General features: G+C 38.6%; 1 protein-coding gene across 2 annotated transcripts in view; it reads right to left on the bottom strand.

Moving 5' to 3' along the window:
- The window catches only part of LOC149229280 (uncharacterized), a 350,336-nt gene that overhangs the window by 196,699 nt on the left and 130,721 nt on the right, over window positions 1–22,916 (bottom strand). For both annotated transcript variants that reach the window (XM_089375808.1, XM_089375807.1), the window contains one exon: window positions 18,754–18,868. In XM_089375808.1, the coding sequence (XP_089231934.1) occupies window positions 18,754–18,868 (115 nt within the window). The remainder of the gene's footprint in view (window positions 1–18,753; window positions 18,869–22,916) is intronic.

Below are 22,916 nucleotides of genomic sequence, written 5' to 3'. Positions count from 1 at the left end.
TCCCTAGTGGACCAAGTCCCTTGCTTAAAAAGCAAGCAAGCTCCATTCTTCCCTCCATTCTTGGGAAAGGGTTTTCAAGGTCACTTCTCACCCATCCATTGACATATACTTTACAAGTGAATCCCTACACTACCGGGACTCCTCCCATCGGTGAAAGTTTGTAAAGAGCAAGGAGACTTAGCTGTGGTGACAGTGAGCTAAACCTCCACAGTTGTCCTTAACCTAAAAGTTTCCCTCTTAGGAACCCCTTTAGGTCCCCTACTGGTTTGAGTGGTAACAAGTCCTTCATCTCAATTCAAAGGCTAGCTCCCTCTTACAATCAATAATCAAGGGCTCACTGCCTATCAAGAATAGATTGTCAACATATAAAACCAAAATCAATGGCATAACTTGGACTACCTTGAAGTAGAGGTCGGGATCGGCATTCCTTCTTGTGAATCCCAACTTTACTAAACAATTGTCTATGTGTGTGTACCATGCTCTAGGGGCTTGCTTCAAACCATACAATGCCTTCTTCAATCTACAAACAAGTGTCCTTCGGTCCTCTACTTCAAATCCTTGTGGTTGCTCAACGTACACTTCTCCCTATAACATACCATGGAGGAATGTTGTCTTTACATCCATCTGCTGAAGATTCCAACCTTGACTTGCAGCAAGGGCAACTATCCAACGAATGGTTGTATATCGAGCCACAAGTGCAAATATATCATCATAATCTTCTCCCTCTTTCTGGGAGAATCCTACGGCCACGAACTTTGCCTAGTATTTCTCAATGCTACCATCAACTCCATGCTTGATCTTGAATAGCCACTTCGAAGTCACCACAGATTTCCCCTTCGGTCTTGGCACAACATCCCATACATCATTCTTCATAATCGATTCATATTCTTCGACCATAGCATCTTTCCAAACTTGTTCTTTTACAACTTCTTCGAATGTGGGAGGTTTGGCTTGAATCATAGTGCTCATGGCTGCAACATATCCCTGATACATGCATGGCTTTTTCCTTTCTCTAAATGAGCTTCGAACATGAGGTCGTCTCTCATCATCCTGTAATGTGTCTCAAAGCCAAAGTGGCCTCTTCCTGGCAAGAGGATCTAAGGGATCCATTGGCTCCATGGGATCATCAACAATATTCGTCTCAAATTCTGGCATAGAAGGACCATCCAAAATATCCATATTTTTCTTAGGAGGAGGAGGCGGAGGAAGGTCCCTTGCTTTTCCAAAGGTAGCATCTTCATCGAAAGTTATATCCTTGCTAATCTCAACCTTCCTTTGACCAGGAATATATATTCTAAATGCCTTAGAATTTTCACAATATCCAACAAACGTACCTTTTCTTCCCGTGGCTTCTAGCTTGTTTCTTTTGTCCTTCGGCACATGAAAGTATATGGGGCAGCCAAAGATACGAAGATAACTAACATCGGGCTTGACACCTATGAACACTTATTCAGGGATCTTGTTGTCCAATGCTTGATGAGGCACCTTGTTTTGAACATATATGGCAGCATTTGTTGCTTCTCCCCAAAGAAACTTCGACAACTTTTGATCATGGAGCATGGCATGAGCAACTTCTACAATAGACCTATTCTTCCTTTCAACTACTCCATTTTGTTTGAGAGTATAGGGCACAATCGTTTCCTTCTTGATACCTTCCTTCTTGCAAAAATCAATGAATTCATTCGAAGTGTACTCTCCACCATTTTCAGACCTGAATATCTTGATTTTCTTCCCTGTTTGATTTTCGATCAAAGCTTTGAATTCCTTGAACATTTCGAAGGCTTCATCCTTGTGCTTCAAATAATATATCCACGTCTTTCTTGAAAAGTCATCAATGAAGGTGATATAATAGAGATGGCCACCAAGAGAGTGTATAGGCATTGGACCACCCAAGTCAGAATGAATGAGATGGAGGATGTCATTTGTCTTGTTCTCACTGGAGGGGAATGTCCCCTTATCTTCTTCCCACTAGCACATCTTGGACATACTCCATCATGTTGGGCTTGAACCTTGGGAATCCCTGAGACCAATTTCTCCAATTTCAGAAGAGCATCATAATGTAGATGGGCCAATCTTTGGTGCCATAGCTCGCTCAAATGATTAGTATCATGGACCAATGCTAGAAGTGGTCTTCCAGTAACCCTGTTCCTAATGTGAATGCATCTCTCATAGGTGATCCAACAGGCTAAGTAAGAACCCTTCCCCTGATGAAGGCAACCTTCATCCCTTTGTCTTCCAAATCGGATATTGATACCAAATTCATCTTTAACCCTGGCACATACATCACATCGTGGAGCAAAGTAGATTCTCCCAAATTCAAATGAAATTTGACGGACCCAAAACCTTTAACGAGATAAGTAGAGTTGTCTCCAAGAACGATTTTCAAATTTGACTCCCTCTCCACCAAATTAGAAAGAACTTCCTTATAACCAAAGAAGTGATGAGTGGCCCCACTATCAACCAACCAACTATCCCACGAATCCGGAGGAGAGGAACTAGTAAGAGTGGAAATAAGAATATATTCAAATTGTTTGCCAACATTACTTTCATACCTGGAGTATCTTGACTTCTTTTGAGGACGACGATCTTCTTCATGGTCACTTGGAGCATCTCTTCTTCTTCTTTCATCTCTTCCATTGTGATCATTCCTTTGGTCATCTCTTTTTCTTCGATCATCAAACCTTATGTTGTTTCTAGTGTTGTAGCATGGAACATTGTTCTTCTCGGGGAAATCTCAAGCATAATGACCCTTCTTGTGACAATTGTAGCATTCAATGTGAGATGATGTTCTATCATTCCTTCTTTTGTATCTCGAGGTGGAGGCTTTCTTGATGGACCTTCTTTTCCTTTCTTCTTCTTATTTTGTGTGACGAATGCAGCAGGTTCTCCTTCTTCATGCTTTTGAATCCTTCCTCTTGATATCATCCCATCCTTGATTATAATTTTCTTTGCCTTTAACTCACCTTTCTTGTGCTTATTCTTGAGTCACCCAACTTTTCATTTTCCTAGAAGAAGGAACACATCTTGACTTGAATAGATTAGATCCTTCAACTTTCCAAAGATGATTGCTTCAACACTTCTCTCCTTTAGGGCTTGTCCTTCACCTTAGCTTTGATACAATGTTAATTTTTCAAATTGTTCTATGTTGTATCAATTAATTTAGCCCAATTCAATCTTTCCAAATACAATTAGTCTTTCCATTCATCAAAAGTAATTGAAGATAGAACAATAAATGCAATGACAAAGGAGACAATCAACACATCAACAAGAGACACTGGATTTGGTCAAGGACCAGGGAAAAACCCCACTAGGGGGAAAACCCTTTGAAAAATCTTCTTTTATTAGATTGTCATAAAATGTTCAGCAGAGAGTACAATGAGCTTAATACAATATCATCTAATAACCCAATCACATTCAGAAATATGATTCCAGCATCAAGATATATCATAGACAACTTTCCTGTCTGCGGTCAATTGCGGTCAGCTACGATCAATGGTCAAAACTCAGTCAAACTTCTTGGGCACATGGATGAGGAGTTGTGTGTGCGACAGAAGGTTTCCAATCGCTCCCTTGAGCTTGTGATGCCTTTGACTGTGGCCAAATCTATCCTGTGGCAAGCCAACAACTATAACCCAAAACCCTAAAACAGATGCGAACCTCGGACCTTTGTGAATTTCTTTTGTCGTCCCAATCTTAGACTTGTGCGAACCAATCAATGAAGAATAGAAGAAGATGTTTGGTGATGTCCAAATGAGCTTGAGGTCACTTGTATTTATAGGCTTCCATGGGTGTCCAATTAGCTTTGGGGCTGACCTTGTCCAAATGTGCATATGTGGGCTCTCCTTCATAAGTACACTTTCTCTTATCCGATTTGAGTGATCTTTAGGTCGATTTTGGTGCTCTCGAAAAGTGGAATTCAATGCAATGATCATCTCTATCAAATGAGTTGTCCAAGTGGAATTTGATCATAGTTGCATAATTTAACAAAGGAACTAGTGTCAGGATTGCTTGTGGAGTGAGAGAATTTTCTCTCGAATTACTTTTGTCAGATACTTGTTTGGATAGCCAGCTTATAATAGACGAAATCCTGGTATTTTGGTTAACCCTGCTCCCGATCCTAAAAAGGATTTAAGAGCTCAGGTAAACAAATTACATTCTAGTAAGCACTTAATCTTTCTCGGACACGAAGCCCTCCCTGATATCCACTGGTTTTTTCCTGATCCCATCAATTAGGACTTCATGGATTTCTATAGGCCTTGCAACTTTGCGAATATCCAGGGGAATGTTGAAGTTTCTAAGTTTACTTAGTTAGAAACCCTCCATGCACTTTATCTGATTTATTCCTACCTACTTGTTATTTTCCTTAACAAGTTATTTACAATGTAAATACTGAAAATAAACACTAGTGCATGCTCAAGATATTACAGATCAACAACTAAAAGAAACAGAAACAAACACACCTTATGACACCATTATTTTTTGACTAATGTTCCCGGAAAAACCCAATGTGGGAAAACTGGTGCAGCTATCTGAGGGTTTTCTTATTAAAAATATCAAAGTACAATCTGGGTGTTGAAACTGGCCTACCCAACAGAGAATTTCCTTAGCAGTAATACCTCTCCATTTCTGACAAATCTACTGGATGAAACCCCGGATAATCCTTCCGGTAGCTACTCAGCACCAATCTGCCCCAAAAACCCCAGCGTCTGCCCAATCTGGAATGCATCAGCCTATCTTAGCCTGCGTCAACCCCAGGAGGCCCTGCGTCAGCTCTCTAAGCCTTTGCGTCAGCTACGCTGGCCTCTCTGGTGCTCTGCGCAACACTTAGTTGCCTCTACGTGGCCCTACGTGAGCACTGGCTGCTCCTGCGTCACTCTCTCTCGCTGCTCTGTTGCTCTCCCGACACTATCTCTGCCTCTCTGTCTCTCTATACTCAATGCCCCTCAGCTGCTCTTCGATCACTGATTCTATCTCTCTTAGCAAACCCCGCTCTAGAGAATAGAATGACTGATCACTCTGGTGTGTTCTCCAAGTGACCCTCAAGCCTCCTCTTATACTTTTCTCATTGACAATTCAACGGCCGAGATTAAGTCCCTAATCAACGACTAAGATTAGAACTGGCTTGATCCATGACTTTTGGACCATTCTAACACAGTTTTATATTAATTCAAACCTTTTCTGGGTATTGGAGATCTTATGTGCCTTAGCCTCTCCACCAATTTTCGTGGCTAGAGCACATCCGATGCTACCCCAAATCAACAGGGAAGCCTCATAATCTTCTAGATGTCAGTTTGGATAAGATACCTAGATTTCAAGGGAACAATGCAATGCTCATATCAGGAAGTTCACAGCTTTTATGCTAAAACATGCTCATGTCGTTGCCCTCAATCATGAAGATCTTGAGATGAATCTCTTTGTCCTTTCATTAGAAGATGATGCACAATAGTGGTACTTAAACAAGCCTTATAACTCCTTTGATTCTTTGCAAGCGCTCCTAAATGCATTTAGGGGAAAATACGGGGACAAAAGGGAAGGAAGATATCTATTTAAAGCCATCAATAGAATAAAGAAGAATGACAATGAAACGGTTGAAGAATTTAATCAGAGATTCAATGGTATCATCAAAGAAATGACTCAAGATTATAAACCTCCAGACAAGTCTTTATTAGAACAATATCTTGAAGCATTTTGTGTTGAGACATCTTATGAAATAAGACGTCCAAAACCAACTGATTTGGCTTTTACTCAAGCTATAGCTGAAGAGTTAGAAAAGGATAAGAAAGCGTCTGGTAAGTCAAAAATTCTTGGTTTTGAACGAGGTCCAATCAAACCTAAAGGAAAATAAATAAAGGAGGTAGAGCATGACCCAATTAAGGAACTCACTCAAATTATTAAGGAAATGAGAGTTGAGCATGCTAGAGAAATGAGTGCCATGCAATCTAGGCTAATCCAAATGGAACGAAATCAAGCTCAGAATGTCCAGCCTAGAAATAATAATAACAATCAAGGTAACAATAATCCATGGCCAAGAAGAAATCCTCCAAATGATCAAAGGCCTTCTACTCCGCTTGAGTCCACTAATGTTGTTGATCAACCTATTCCATTTTGTAGACCTTGTGAAAGTTTTCATGAGGAAAGTTCATGTGCTCTTGCTAGAAAGCTACTTGCAGAAGGAACTAGTGAGCAGATAAATAATGTTAATGCTTCAAAGGAAGGTCGTTGCATGGACATGATCCCTTCATCTTTCACCATCAATAACTTCAGTGATGAAAAAGATCCTATCACACAGATGTATGGTGAAACTCCATCTCAAGAACAGATTCTGGAAATTGCTAGAAGCAAAGGTTATACTTATCAAAAGAAAGGCAAGGATCAGAATCAGAATAAATAGATTGCATCTAAAAGTTATCAATCAGGATTGAAAATTGATTGGGCCACATGGATAAATAGTGTTAAGATTTTTGTCCCAGTGCTAGAACTTCTAAAGATTCCTTCTCAAAGAGCAGCATTCTTCAAAGCTCTAGGCATGGCTCAATAGGATAAGACTGATACGCATCCAAAAGATGAAGAAATTAAGTTAAAGGATCTAAATTATTATATGACTAATGAAGATAATCAACCTTTCTTCCTTACTTTGGAAGTTAATGACCGCTTGCTTCACAATTGTATGTTGGATTCTGAGGCTTCAACCAATGTCATGACTAAGAAAGTTATGGATCAATTGAATCTGAGAATACAACATTTTCTCTATGGATTCTAAGAAAATCGAGGTCCTCGATGTGGTTAAAGATTTGCAAGTTGCCTTAACAAATTATCCATATAAAATCATCACCATGGATATAGCAATCATTGATGTGTCGGATGTATGGGGAATGCTCTTGTCAAGAAAGTTTGCAGCTGACTTGGGTGGATGTATTCAGATGGACTTATCATATGCTACTATTCCCGCAACAACAGGTGGTATGGTTAGGTTATATAGGGAAGTTGAAAGAAGATACCATGTTGAAAATCCAAAGAGGCCAGACGATGATCAAGAGATTGAACCACAAGGTCATCCTTTAGAACATAATGCAGTGGTCACTGAGTTCTTCCAACCTATATATCATTTTTCTTCATCTCATCTTCCAAGCAAGAAAAGAAAAAGGCTTGATTTTGACAAGGATATGCAGCGCAATGATGAAAGTTCACATCAACCAAAAAGGGTCAAGATTCAACAAGGGACATCTGACAAACAACCTATTGACTTACCTGTATGCAAACAAATGTTCTAGATTGTGCCACAGGGATGACATCTGATGCCATAGGGCATCTTCTGTATTGTATTTCTAACCCTACACTCTTAGTTAGGATTTCATTTATGTCATTAGTTAGTATTTCTTTCTTGCATTTAAATTTTATACCTTTATATATTTGATGTATTCCAGCAGATGTTCTATATATGCATGATGATTTGGGTTTTGAATGGATATCTAATTGATGGACTTTTGTTTTCTTGGATATAGGATCCTAGATTCTCACATTCCTTCAACGAAGCAACGTGCCCCCATATGGAGCCAAATGTTGACCACACTTTGTCAACAGTCCAAGCAAGCAGAATGTGAAGACATGAATTTTTTTCAAAATTCAAAGTCACCAACCAGCATAGTTTTATCATTGTAAACCCAATTTCTGCAAATTATATTGTAAATGATGCCTGTATGACCATTTATTTATGTAACAACACCTAAGTAAGCATCTGATTTTGGCAAAGAATTTCATCCTTGGAAGTTTTTTAACCTCTCTGAATTGTGTGTGTTTCTAAACAATGATAATCGACATAGTTTATCTTCCATCTTAAACCCCAAAGCTAGGGTGGAATTCCTTAACAAGGTCTTAGGTGAGTCCTAGTGTTATATCGATCCTTTGTAAAAGTGTGTTTGGGAATAATTTAAGTACATTTGGCTAAATTATTTTATTACAAACGACTTGGTCTATACTAGATCATATTGTGTCATAGAATTGGATAATGTCATGAGGGTCTATATGTAAAGGTGTATTCCCCCTTTGAGGGTTGAATTAATTGTAATATCTTCACGTAAAAATATTTTAGTGCATGGTCCTTCATACTTGGACACCATCGCTGAAATATTTGAGGGTGGAAAAATTAGTAACCCCCTCTAGTGTCAATTAATTAATTTTTCTGCCTAAATTAGATAAAAATCCTAAGCCAAAAAATTAATTAATTAAGTCAAAAATAATTATAGAGAAATTAATCTCTCCAAGTAGAAAATAATCAGAAATTTGTAGGTCAAAGAAAAGCTAATTTTTTGAGGTCCCCCACCAAGACTAAAATGAATATTTTAAGAAAAATTGAGCCCTTGGACCTTGGTGGTTAAATCAAAGTCAAATTTTTCACGAAATTAATCCAAAAAACATTATTTTTTGGATTAATTAAAAGTGGGTTTTAAGAAAAATTCCAATTTTTCCTCAAAATTAAAATTTCGACGGTGGAGATTAAAAGATCATCAAGCTATTTTCAATGATCGAGATTATTTTGACGGGGATCAAACCAACTAGCCGTTATTTTCCACTTGGAGGGATTTCTCTATAAATAGAAGTCATTTTGCTTCTATGTGATATCTTTGGATGATGTAAAAATTTTGTAAAGCTGGTATTGAGCCATTGCTCTACTGGGAACATTTCTATATCATAATAGAAAGACTTTGGGGTTCAGTTCATGGTGTTTTTCTTCCATTGATCTGTGGTACGTGTTAGTTATGTGCTTTCCTATATTGTGCTAAAATTTTATGAACTTGTTATTTCATTTGTCAATGGCGAGCTTTTTATTGGTAGTTTTTTTTTATCTTAGGTGATCTGATTCACCATATGATCTAACAGTTCTACTTGAGAAAAATTATAGAGATTTGCAAGTACACTAGCCCTTGGGCTCCAAGTTCACAGACTGTGGGGAAGAGCCGACTATGTTTGGGCTCTAAGATTTCTGTATGGTATTTTGATTTTGCAGGAGGGTTTTTGGCCAATATTCAAATTTTTCGAAAAATATATTCATCCACTACTATTACTCAAAAAATATTTCTCCAAAATTTTTAATTTGCAAGCATTGTACATTTGTAAATAATTTGTAAAATAAATTTGTAAATTATTTCTAACTCATTTGTTTTGCAGTACTTGGGGTTTTACTTTTGGGTTATATATTTTGTATATATATTTGGGGTTTTGGGCATTCTTTGATTTATTTTTGCAAGTGAATTTCAAGTTGATCAAGCGATTTTGTTAGGGTTTTGAGGCAGATCTAGGCCTAGGAAGGCAAGATCTAGCCTCCATTAATCCTCCAGGCCCAACATCCAACATTTTGGTAGCAAATTCGTGGATAAAATTTTGTTTGCAGTTATTTGGATTAATGCTCACAACTTTTCATTACTAAGTGACATTATGGATTAATGCTCGTAGCTTTTCATTACTATTATGGTCATTGGTTAAGTTGATTTATTGCTCATTGTCAAATTGGATATCTCTTGTGGACTTCATAATCAAGTTTAATCATAAGCATAATAAGAGAATCTGGTTGTTGATTTGATCAGTTAAGCAATTGTCCGTTGGATATATTGGCTACATCTTCTAGCACCGTTAAATTTGAGCACTCTCTCTTGTGGTTTGGATTATGATTCATATATTGTCCACGTACTCTATTGTCATAATCAAAGATCATTTGTAATAAAGTACTCAAGTAATTAAGTGATCTCACCTTAAGAGCACTCACCCATCCCTTGTACTTGCATACTAGGATTAGAATCTTGCATTTATTAATTTATTTCCAAGCTTAAGCTTGGTCGATAGAGAATAGGACCACCTTTCTCATCTAGCTTGAGGAGCCTAGCACCTCTTTAGTGTTTAACACAGTGACCTTGCAGTCGTCAGAGCCACAGTCTCTTTAGTGTCGGAGGCATCAGGTGGTTAGAACCTAATGGGAGGTATCATTAACCAAGCCCTAGCATGCTTCCCCTTGCCTTCTCTCTCACAACCTACTCTAGAAACTAGCTTCAAAATAGTTAAGAAAGAGGACACACTTAGAATAGGCATATAATCTTAAATTTACCAAGATTTTGCATCTCACCTAGATTGTAGGATTTGCATCTCATTTAGGATAGTGAAGCATCCTCTATGCAACAACTGTTCATCCGGATACTTGGTAATAAATTGTAAAAGCAAGTATTTGACTCCATCTAAGGTACTAGTCTTTCAAGATAAATCTAATCTAATCTTTAAAGAACTTGCTAATTCAACCAAGTGCTAGGCCATTCAATTGTGTCTCCCGAACTTTTGGTTGCCAACAAGTCTTTAATCTTCACATTTCATAGGGACTACCCCCATAGCTTGTTGCAGGGAGACAACTAGAATGGAGAGGGCAGGGATCAGAGTGACAGCTCCCGTGATCCAGATTTAAATAGGAATGCAACAAATCACATATATAACCATAAATACAAAGATGCAGTGGAAATAATACTTCAATTCATTAATGTAAAATACTAAAATATGCTAACAAACAAAAATGGAAATAAACCAGCTAGGGCGATGGTAGCTTATCTCTGAGAAGAGATGTGACGGCTACATGCCTCTGAACTGTGTTACAATGAGGCTCGAAGGCCTATTTATTGTTGAGAAACAATGGAAAACCCTAAACATCCAAAAACCTAACCCTAGGAGATGAAACACCAAACTATGGGCCCCATTTGGGTAAATTGGTACATCAACTTCCCGGGGTCGTAACTTTGGCATACGATCTCCGTTTGACACGCACAATACCTCGTTAGAAAGATCTATCCGAGGACTACAACTTTTGAGTGAGCAACATTGGTCGATGACCCATGTTGCTCTCGGTTTTCCCAAAAAACGTCGTTTAGGGCCTCAAAACGGCTCCGGAAGTTCAGGACCCGAAAAACTGCCAAAAATAGTAAATTGTGTTACAATTAAGGAAACTGAAACACTGAAAGAGATAGTTGTGGGGGTCCAAGTGGGATAAGTGGATGGCCACCAACATCCACCTAGATCAATCCTCCCCCCTTAGGAAGCAATGATCCCCATTGCATTGAGTTCCTCCATGAGATGAGGAAACTTTTGCTGAACTTGGTCCCTGGTGAGCTGTTCTGCAATCTCTGATGTGTCTAGTAATGGTGGGAAGCATGGTCGAGGGTAATCCACATTGAACACTTGGTGCAAGCCAAGCAATGGAGGAATGTTGTGCTCCAAAGCATTGTTTCCCATAGCCTTGGTAATGGTGTAAGGACCATATTGGAGTGGTATGAGCTTCCGATGGGCTCTTGTAAGGCATTCTTTCTGCAGATGGAACCAGACTTTGTCGCCCACTTGAAACTTGTGTGGTACCTGATGTTGATCATATCGCTGCTTGTACTTGGCATTTTCCAGAATGGAGTGGTGATATATCGACCCATTGGGTAAAGGTGCTCTAGGAGTCAGATTGAATGAATGCTTGACCTGATAGTGCAATGGTACCCCTGTGGGTGAGGAGAAGATGTCCCTGTATCCTTTCATGACCGTATCCACCTGCTTTTGCTGCGTGGAGGAACCCTTTCCGGGGACCATGGATGTGGCTACGATCTTCCCTTTACTTTGAGGGCAAACCAGACAAAATAAATTTCCTAGTCTGGGAGATGATCTTACTGCCTTTCTTAGTAGAGATCAAAGAAGTGGCGGTAGGTGGGGATACCTCCGGTATCCTGTATAATGTATTACACAAAGAAATAATAACAATGCGAGCCCTTGACTCATACACAGCATGTCGCTTCCACAAGTATTGTTGGCCTAATAATACATCACAAACATCAAGCAGTGTAACATCACACAATACCTCATCTATGGAGGGCTTGATGCTGTAGGGAAGGTGGCACTGCTGGCGGACTCAGAGGTCTCGTCCTTGGTGAAGCCACCTGATGCTGGACGGTTGCGGGTGTGGTATTGTTGGTAGTCCCAGCCGCTTCACAACCTCTGCTGAAATGAGGTTCTTTTGGCTGCCACTGTCGATAATGAATTGCAGCGGCGAACCCTTCACCCAAATTTGTGAGCGGAAAAGACGCTCCCCCTCCTATGCCACCAGCGACTGCTTGGTTCGACACTCACTTCTGTTGTGCGTGGCGCTCGTATGGAACTCACACCACTTTCCTGTGTCCTTCTTTGACTTTGTGGTGTTGTTCTTTTCTTGCAGCTTCGACGAGTTTTCTTGGGTCACACCGTCTTGGCTTTGTCCTTGGTGCTGCGGTTTGGGGACGCCTTTCCCTTGTTTTAGATTCGCAGATCCAAAGTCTCGCTTCTTTTGTTTAAACTTCTGCTTGATTTTGACAGTGTATCAGTACGTCGTGCTGAGCGAGGAGATGTCCAGGAACTCCATCTCGTCCTGGATGTACCTGTGTAGGCAGCCACGGTATTTGAGTACCAAATGCAGCTCAAAATCCTTGATACCCAACTTTGTGCGAAGAGTATGAAAATTATTTGTTAACTCTGGCACATCTTGGTCCCTTCCCTGTCGCAGCGTGGTCCACTTTATGTATTTATCCTCATAGCTTTTGACAGGGTAGTACTGCTCCTTAATGGCATCCTGGAACAAATTCCAAGTGGGTGTGGCTGAAAACAGTGAGGTCGTACTCTCATCCTTCTGCTCGCAATAGGTTTCCCACCAGTCCTTGACATGGGGGGCTACTTTGAGAAGTGCAAAAGTGATCTTTTCCCGACTGGAAAAATCATGAACAGAAAAATAACCGTCTAGCAGATTTAACCATTTATCTACGGCATCTACGTCTATCTGACCCTCGAATATGGGGATTTTAAAGTTAACTTGTACCTTAAAGGGTGTGGCGTTTCCAGAGTAGCTGTTGGAAGCAGATGCGTCGCCCCTGGGTAGCCGTTGAAGGATCTAGGTAAAGTTTTCCATCATCACGTTCCATTGTCGCTCAAGGGCTTCTTCGAGCAAGATTTTGATAGGATCTCTTGGCCCCTCGTCTTTCTTTTCATCCGCCATGGGAGGTCGTCAGGATTTGCGAGGCTAGTCTTGCAAAGGTTCGACTAGTTCAAGCCCTAACTTCTTGTATCCCGACCTCGTTGGGGACATGCAAAGAAAAATAGAGAAAGAGCAGACCCCTCTGATACCACTAATCCAGATTTAAACAGGAATGCAACAAATTACAGATATAACCATAAATACAGAGATGCAGCAGAAATAATACTTCAATTCATTAATGTAAAATACTGAAATATGCTTACAAACAGAAATGGGAATAAACCAGCTAGGGCGATGTTAGTTTATCTCTGAAATATGCTTACAAACAGAAATGGGAATAAACCAGCTAGGGCGATGGTAGTTTATCTCTGAGAAGAGATGTAGCGGCTACATCCCTCTGAACTGTGTTACAATGAGGCTCGAAGGCCTATTTATTGTTGAGAAACAATGGAAAACCCTAAACATCCAAAAACCTAACCCTAGGAGATGAAACGCCAAACTGTGAGCCTCGTTTGGATAAATTGGTACATCAACTTCCCGGGATCGTAACTTTGGCATACGATCTCCGTTTGACGCACATAATACCTCGTTAGAAAGATCTATCCGAGGACTACAACTTTTAAGGGAGCAACATCAGTCTCTAACCCATGTTGCTCCTGGTTTTCCCCAAAAACGTCATTTAGGGCCTCAAAATGGCTCCGGAAGTTCAGGACCCGAAAAACTGCCAAAAATAGTAAATTGTGCTACAATTAAGGAAAATGAAAAATTGAAAGAGACAATTGTCGGGGTCCAAGTGGGATAGGTGGGTGGCCACCAACATCCACCTGGATCACCCAGCCCTGAGTCGTCGTCGCATTTGAAGTACAATTCGGGCGACAACACCTCTCTCCCTACTCCATCTATATCTCTATCTCCCTCTGTCTCTCCTTTGTCTCTCTATCTCACCCCCCAAACATACACACTCTCTCCCCATATCTATCTATCTCTCTCCCTCCCTCTCTCTTCCCCTTCTCTATCTCTCTCTCAACAACTACACTGAAATCATACATCTAGTGCAAGCAATCAAATATGATTAGAAATCAACAACTACACTTAAAAAATGCATCCTGTACAATTAATCAAATAGGATTAGGAATCACCGTCTACACTAAAATCACTGCATCCATTTCAATGAAAAACCAAAATATTCATAAGATGAAAGAGTATGTCTCTCTCTTCTTCCGTCTCTCTCCCACCACCATCTACATCTATATCTCCCTCATCTCTCCTTCTTTGTTTCTCTATCTGACATGTTGAAATTTGGGCAGTTATGGGACGTATTTCCCCATAGCCCCAAAAGAAGCCCAAAGTTAAAATCAATTGGAAGAAAGGATATCATAATTAATATGACCATGGCACTTATTTGATAACAAAATTATTTGGGCAAATTTCACATTGGGCAAGCTATTATCAAAATAAATTTAAATATTATTAAGAGAAAAAATTTGCAAATCGAATTTCCCTACAAAGGATCTCAAGTCGGCTTCATAATAGGCTCATGTTGGTTTGCCTCCAAGCATCATGTTCTTCCGCACATTGGAACCATTATGTATACCCAGTCGTCCTGCTCCATTCAATACATGAAAAAATCTCGGATTTTTGAGGCACCCTTTTCTCTGAGGTAGTCGAGACTTATAGAAGATGATCTGAAGTGGAGGAGGATGAACAAGCTATCTATTCTTATGCAGGGTTAAATCAAGGTGAATGGTATTAATCTTTCTCTATGGCTCATATTAGTCTTTCTATGTGCCTCGCATTAACCTATTTTTGTGGCTCACATTACTCTACCTGAAGCTCGCTTTCTGTGATTCATATGACTCTTTTCTGAGGATCGGATCCGCATTACAATAATCATTCTCTGATGTTCAGATCCACATTACAGTGGCTCTTTCAGTTGCACAGATATATATTGCAGTTACTCATCCTATACATGTTTGCTTATTCTCTATGGTATATTGAAGTGACACATATTTTGAGTGACATCAACTTAGAATGGCTTGCATCACAATATTATGACAGTTTGCATGTGTTAAATAGCATCTACTTTATGATGGTTCGCATTTCTATAATTGCTTGCTTCATGATTTCTGTAGCACGCATTCATTCTTGTGTGTGGCTTGTATTATTCTATAACTCGCATGATTTTTTGGTTTGCATATGTCTATGGCTTATATATATATATAGATAGATAGATAGACTGATAACAAACAAGATATGATGTGTCACATTGATACTTGGGGTGACACCAATCTTGATAAATATGGCAGTGAACTTAGAAGAGCAATAATATAGCAGTAATAAGGGAGTGAACTTTGAATAACAGTAGTGACCTTAAATATCAGTAATGACACTTGACAATGGCCTCACTCCCATTTGATGACAATAACCATATCTATGATGACCATAACTTTTGATGGCAATATATTGTTGAAGATGACAATTGATAATACTGATGAATTACTCTTGTTTGCTGTAACCTTGATTATATGACAGAGACCTCAATATGTTAGATATGGCAGTAACCTCTATATGGCTTACATGGTAGTAATTTTGATATGACATCACAGTATGACTGTGATCTAATCTTGACGTAAAGGCATGGCAGGAATCTTCCTATAACATTGATAGTGACCTTGATGGTTGTGACAACAACAATGGTACATGTGACAAGAGTCTTGCTCTTATGATATAGTGATATTGATGACACCTTATGCAGTGACATGAATGATACAGTGATATGATAGAAACTCTCTTGGATTCGTCTCGTTCATTTCATAAACATAGTTGTGAACTGGCTTGGATTGGCCCTAGGTGACCTGATATGATTGATGATGTCTCATTATGTACTTTATATCTCAGCTGAACAATTGATGAATATCTAATAGAAGAAGAATCTGGATGGGTTTTCCCCCTTGCGGGGTTCTCCCTGGTCTCTAACCTAAATCATGGTGTCTCTATTTGTGCATGTTTTTCTTCTATTGTTGTTTATTGTTCCGCTGCATTATTGTTCTTTCTACATAATTGCTAGTGATGTTAAGATGTTATGGGGTGAATGCGACATGTAAATGATGAAAAATTTTAAAATGCAATTATCTATAGCAAAGAACAATATATCCCTTAGAAAAAAAATTAACATCACCCCCACAAACATACACACTCTCTCTCTCCATATCTATCTATCTCTCCCTCCCCCCTCTTTGTCTCTCTCTTCTTCCCTCTCTCCCCCCTCCATCTATATCACTATCTCCCTTTGTCTCTCTATCTCAACCCCCAAACATACACACTCTCTCTCCATGTCTATCTATCTCTTCCCCCCCCCCTCTCTCTCCTCTCTCCCTCACTCTCTCTCCATCTCTCCCTTGTATCTCCATATCTCTCCACATTTCTCTCTCTATGTCTTTCTTCCTCCCTCACTCACTCTCCATACAAATGGGATTAGGAATTAACATCTACACTGAAATCAATGCATCTTTTTCAATGAAAAACCAAAATATTCATAAGATGAAAGAGTCGGTATCCCTCCCTCTCTTTGTCTCTCTCTTCTTTCCTCTCTCCCCCCACTGTCTATATCTATATCTCCCTCCATCTCTTTTCTTTGTCTCTCTATCTCACCCCCAAAAGCACACATGCTATTTATCTCCATATCTATCTATCTCTCTCTCCCTCCCTCTGTGTCTTTCTATTCTTCCGTCTCCCCCCCATCTATATCTCTATCTCCCTCTGTCTCTCCTTCTTTGTCTCTCTATCTTACCCCCCAAACATACACACACTCTCTCTCTCTCCATATCTATCTATCTATCCCTCCCTCCCTTTTCCTCTCCCTCTCTCTCTCTTCCCCTTCTCTCCATCTCTCTCTCTTTCCTCCCCCTCTCCTCTCTCCCTCACTCTCTCTCCATCTCTCCCTTATAACTCCCTCCCTCTCTCCACCTTTTTCTCTCTATGTATTTTACTCCCCCCCCCTCTCCCCTTCCAACTCCATTTCTCTTTATTATATAATATAATATTGATATCCATAATTTTGAAACTTAATATTTATACATTATATTATATTATATTATATTATATTATATTAACTCTTTATCCTATTATCTTAATATATAATATATATGGATATTAATTTTATGATACTAATATATATCCTGATATATTAATATATATTATAATATATCAAAAAGATCGGAAACAAAAAAAATTGAGTGAGGCAGCCTAAAATTCAAGCCTATGGCCCTAGTGTTGATATGCAGTTCATGGTAATGTTACATGGTATGAAGTAAAAGTAACATTCTCCTTTATCTTTCATTTTCATCCTTCTACTTAAATTTTTAACATTACCATGAAATGACTCAGGATGTTTGAGAGTAGTTTCGCTCTCATTGAATTTCATATAGAGAAAGTAGAATTTTAGATCTCACTCAAAATCCAGCGAACTTATCTGTTTTTCAGGACTTCAGGATTGGGGGGATTGCAATGTCTCCATTGGATTTTGTCATGTACTAGGGTATGGAACTTGTATTTAATCAAAAGAACCAAGCCCTCTATGCAGGGGGGGCTCCCAATAATCAAGAGAACCTAGGGTACTAGGGTATGGAACTCGTATTTAATCAAGAGCACTAAGGTCGTTCGACTATGCAAGAGGAGACTCTCAATCAAGCACGAGACAAGAAATTAGAAATTTCTTGTGGCTAATTTTGGATATTGCTATTTTCATTATGTGGTCATTCATGAGTAAATGTGATGTAAATTTAGAGACTTATAGTTTATGCATTGACATTGGACAATTTAATCATAATGTAATAAATTAGAATGTATTATGTATGCTTTATGATTGCACATATTTCTTAAATATTTGGGGGGGTCACATTTTGTACCCGTACCCATTTCAGAAACTCGTACTCGTTTCCCCGTATCGTGCAACTTAGGTTGAATCTAAAAGACCGAATCATATTTGTACCTGAGCTCAGCATATACAATCATTGAATGTTTGTAACATCATGGCTGATAGATCACAACAAATTAACACCTCGCACCGCCTTTTCATCTCTCTGTCATCCTCAATTTACACCAAAAATTCGGCCTTTGTCTTCAATCTGGCGTTCAAACAACAGATCCGTTTTCTTTGGAAGCTCCTCGAGTAGCCTAGACAAGTAAATATTAATCTCAACTATACGTTCCCACTGGTTTCGAAGTATCTGAGGCAATACCACATTGGAGCGAATGGCATCACAATCATCTAGAAGAAATTAGTCGTGGACAACATAGAGCCATGTGAGATGATTTTGTTGTTTGTTATCATTGCTTATGCAAAACAGTTGGGTAATCACTATTTTTGAACTTCGTATATAATCATGGAAGTGGAGAGAGTTCAGCGAGCACGAAGAAGACTTGGAAATCGGGCAAGTGTGAAGAAGTTTAGTGAATTCTAGCAAAAATTATCCAATTAATTCAATAATGAATTCTAATTGTTGTATTAATGGATTTTTAGTTTTTTATTTATATGATTATTTTATTTTTGTTTAGGTCGAACACGGACATACTTACACATCGCCCTAATACTGGGTTGTAGAATGCACCTCTCGACGCAATTAGCTACTAAAGTCCAAGGCACTCATCATTGCAAATAAACAACAATATAAAACTCCATTGTGAACAACAATAAATAAATTAAGAAAAATATATGTGAATATTAGTAATGATATATTCACCACCTGGCATAATTCCTCATGTGAAAGCCCTTGCCCATGAAATCGCTTTGCCATTGAAGCTACAAGAGGTAAGTTGGATGTTACCATTTTCCTTTTTGCTGCACGTGCCTTAGCAAACCTAAGAAAAGGTAGTGAGAGAATTAATCATTATAACAACGACTAGAGGAATCAAAAAAAAATTAAAATGAGCATCAATCTACATTGCTTTAGAACTAGATACTAAAAATGTTAGTAATGATTAAATCAAGAAAGACATTAACTCTAGGCCATTAAAACCATGTCACAAACAATGTGTAGTCAAAATTTTCTTCTCAACTAATGTCCACTTATCGATACTAGCAAACTAGAATTGTCAAGTGGACATTGGAAAGAATTTACTTTAATAATGAAAGTACAATACAAAGCAAACATACTATTCTTTGTAAAATTGATTTTCATGATCTATAAGCTTACTTCAATATCTAATTACCCTACCTTTCAAAACTAACACTACTTCATAGAAATATTTCTCCACAATGGTTATTTTATCCATCTTTTGGAGTACCTTCATGTCCATTACAACATGGTGGAAATGAGCAAGAATTGTAAAAAATTGTGGTTCATGCATTCATAGAGATGATTGTGGAGAGACAATAAAAAATAGATTTGATCGTTAATGTTGCAAAGATACATCTTCTACATTACACATCATGGCTCACTTCAGATATACCCATGTGGTTATGGTGGTTCAACCACAATATCATATCTTTGTCTCTTTCTTTCTTCTTGAAAGAATCTCCTTTGATAAGGAATGTACAACTAAAAACTACAATACAAAAGAAAGCATACTATTCTTCATGGGATCGATTGTCAAGATCTATAAGCTCAATTCAATATCTAACAACCCTACCTTTTCAAAACTAACACTATTGCATAGAAATATTTCCTTGCAATCGTTATTTTATCCATATTTTAGAGTATCTTCATGTTCACTACAACATGGTGGAAGCAAGAAAGCCTTGTAAGAATTTAAGGTTCATTCATTCATAGAGATGATGGTGGATATAGAAAATAAAGAATATATTTTTTCATTAATGTTGTAAATATACATCTCCCACACCACACATCATGCATCACTTTATATGTGTGTGTGTGTGTGTGTGTGTGTGTGTGTGTGTGTGTGTTTCTATGGGATCATGTCTATGTCTCTTGCTTTCTATGAGCCAATCTTTTAATTATGTTGTTAGATCTTTTCTTGTTGCTAGTAGTGTAGCTATTGGCTCTCCTACACTCCAACTTTTTGTATTACACTGGGTGTACTCTTTTAGTCTCGTCAAACCACTTTTAAGGTCATTCGTGGGACACTTATCTTATCTTTCATCGCATGTCACTAGCTTATAAATAAACTCTTATACAAGTATTTACAACTCCTAAATATTAGTGGAGTGTTAATATTCCAATAACCCCCTTAAAATGAAACCAATATTGTCCAATTATCTTCCCCTTTTCAACATAAACTCAAAAAACTTTTAGAAAGATGACTAAAACATTGTTGCAGATTACATACAGGACTACCACCATCCACTACGACACATGAATAATCAATTATAGAGTTCATTGGTTCTCCAAAATGTATGCCACAACTCTTGATCTTTACCTTTCTAACTAGTTTCGGAGTTATGGTTGGAGAGCAAGGACTAAAGTAAGCTCAAGAGATCCTACCAATCAGTTGAGCACATATTCAATCTTTGTATTATTATTGAGGAGGCTAGACAAAGGTCCTCAAAGACTTATTGCCACTTTGTCAACTTCCAAAATGCAGACATTGTTATTGGACACTTACTCTTGAGTAGCCTATGCCCTTGGAGTATCTAACTTTCTTGTCTATTTTGTGATGTAGCTCTCAGAGATAGTGGTGCACAATTTCCCCACAACTTTCTTGAAGTATCAATAGTCCTATTGATGGTGTCAAACACAAATGTCCTCTCTCCCCCATCCTCTTTGGTGTCTACATTGATGAGCTACCCATTCATAAAGCATTCTACTAAAGCTGAGGATGGGGTATACTTTATTAGTGTTGGTAAAGTTGTCATAGATGTCAATATGATAACAAACCCTATGTGCATTGTTGAAGCAAGCCCTAGGAAAACCCTAGGTGCAAACCCTAGCATTGTTGAAGATAATAACCCTGGGTGCCAAATGCATTAATGAAGCAATATGATGAAATAGCAATACATGAAGCCTTGTCAATATGATGCCAAGACCTTGATGTTTGATGACTACATGTTGCCCTAGCCCCAAATTGTTGATGATGATGCCCTAGCTCTATATGATGTCCTCGCCTTGTAGAAGATGCCCTAAGCCTAATAAATAAAAGAACACATGCTGCAACCCTTATCTTGGAAGCCCTAGCATGAAAGAAACCCTAGCATGGAAGTTTTCCTAGCAAGACAATGGATAAATATGGAAGCCCTAACATTGTACAAGCTATGTGATGAAACCCTAAGAATGTCAATATGATGACAATTATCTTGTATATTAATAAAACCCTTGCAAACTGATGTATAGGCCAAAAAGCCAAATAAACCCTCAAATAGGGCTATCATGAAAAACATTCATATGAGGCAAAGAGAATTAAAATTGTCAACAATAAAGAACATTTCTTGGAAAAATAATTACATCAGCTTGTTGAGGGTTCCAAGAGTTTTCTAATGAGTATTCAGATGCCCTATAACTCTTGGTCATTGAAGAGAATTAATTTTTTGAAGTCAAGAATGACAAATTGGCAAGCCTACATGAGTAGGCTCACATGTGCCCCTTCGCACTTGACAGAGCATTATATATTAAACAAGTGGGAGCATCATTCATCACTAACTTGGGTCTAAGATAAGAATAAGAGAATCAAGGACGAGAACAGAAGAGGCTTAATAGAGGACGAAATTTGAAGAAGGTTGATCACTTAAGATACATTTTTGTTTTGGGTTCTTTGTATTTTGAAACAAAGTTTCTTTTTGTGATCTGGGCATATTAACTTGGCATACAACAGAGCTCAGCATATTAGTTTACCTCAGATTGATTGCAGAAGCCTAGTATAGACCTTGGCCTAGTGTTGTTGCCAAACTTGGACTGGACCCTCGTTGAAGACCACGGAGGAGCAAATTTGGGCCTATATTTAGGCATTTTCTGTGGAGAGCTCAGCTTGCACTTCGGCCTGTAAGCCGGCCCTATGAAAGGCCTGCTACAGATCTCAAACTTTGGCCTTGTTACAGTGAACAGGCCTCAGCCACCTCAAAGAAGTAGATCTCGAACTTGTGCATATAAAATTGTTTTTTGGACCTATTCTTGTGTAGCAAATTTTGGCTCCGTTCGGAGAAGGCTGCAAATTTGACCATCCTAAGTTGCAGACTTTGACCATCTAAGGAAGTTGATCTTTGAGCAAGAATTTTGGTCTTTTAAGCTCCTTTTGTTGACGAGAATTGTGCAAGTCTTTTGGATCTCTGCTAACACTTTGTAGCTGCCCCTGTCAAGCCATTCTTAGGCCACTTTGGAGCAGACTTGAGGGCTTACTTACAAACATTTTGAAGTTGTGCTAGAGCAGAATTAAAAGGAGTTTGAAATATCTCTTGTAGCAATTGTTGGAGACCTAGAAGACCTGGTGCTGAATCTTTGAATACTATAGAAGCTACAACAAGGCATAGGAAGCAGTGTAGTTGAAGCACGTTGGAGAGTTGTTAGAGTACACCTTTGAAGATCGTTTAAAGCCGCTTTTGAAGGCTTGTTGAAAAACCTAGTTGCAGAAGCTTGTTTTGAGAGCAAGTTTTGCAGACATTATTTTGAGCAGATTTGTGGGCCTATTTGTGAGCACATTGAAGCAGTATTAAGCAACCCTTAAAGACATGACCATTGAGCATTGTTGAAGACCTCCTTGAAGCATAGTTTGAAGGCTTGTTGGAGCACTATAGAGACTTGTTGAAGGATCATTAAAGACGTCCTTTGAACTCATTTTGAAGATACCATTATTGAAGATTTGTTGAAGCAACTTGACCTTGGAGAGTATCTTGGGAAGCTTATTGAAGACACCTTGAAGCATTGTTGAAGACTTGTAGAAGTTGATCTTGGAGACATTATTAACCTCATGATGCATTGTTGAAGCCCTCATGGAGTAACCTTGGAGAAGACTATTTGGG

This window comes from Pinus tabuliformis, chromosome J, assembly GCF_031772625.1.
Source record: "Pinus tabuliformis cultivar Carrire ecotype Pingquan chromosome J, CPIR1, whole genome shotgun sequence".
NCBI classification, from domain to species: Eukaryota; Viridiplantae; Streptophyta; class Pinopsida; order Pinales; family Pinaceae; genus Pinus; species Pinus tabuliformis.
Note: the sequence above shows the minus strand (reverse complement) of the source record. Positions and strands in the feature narration are given on the sequence as shown.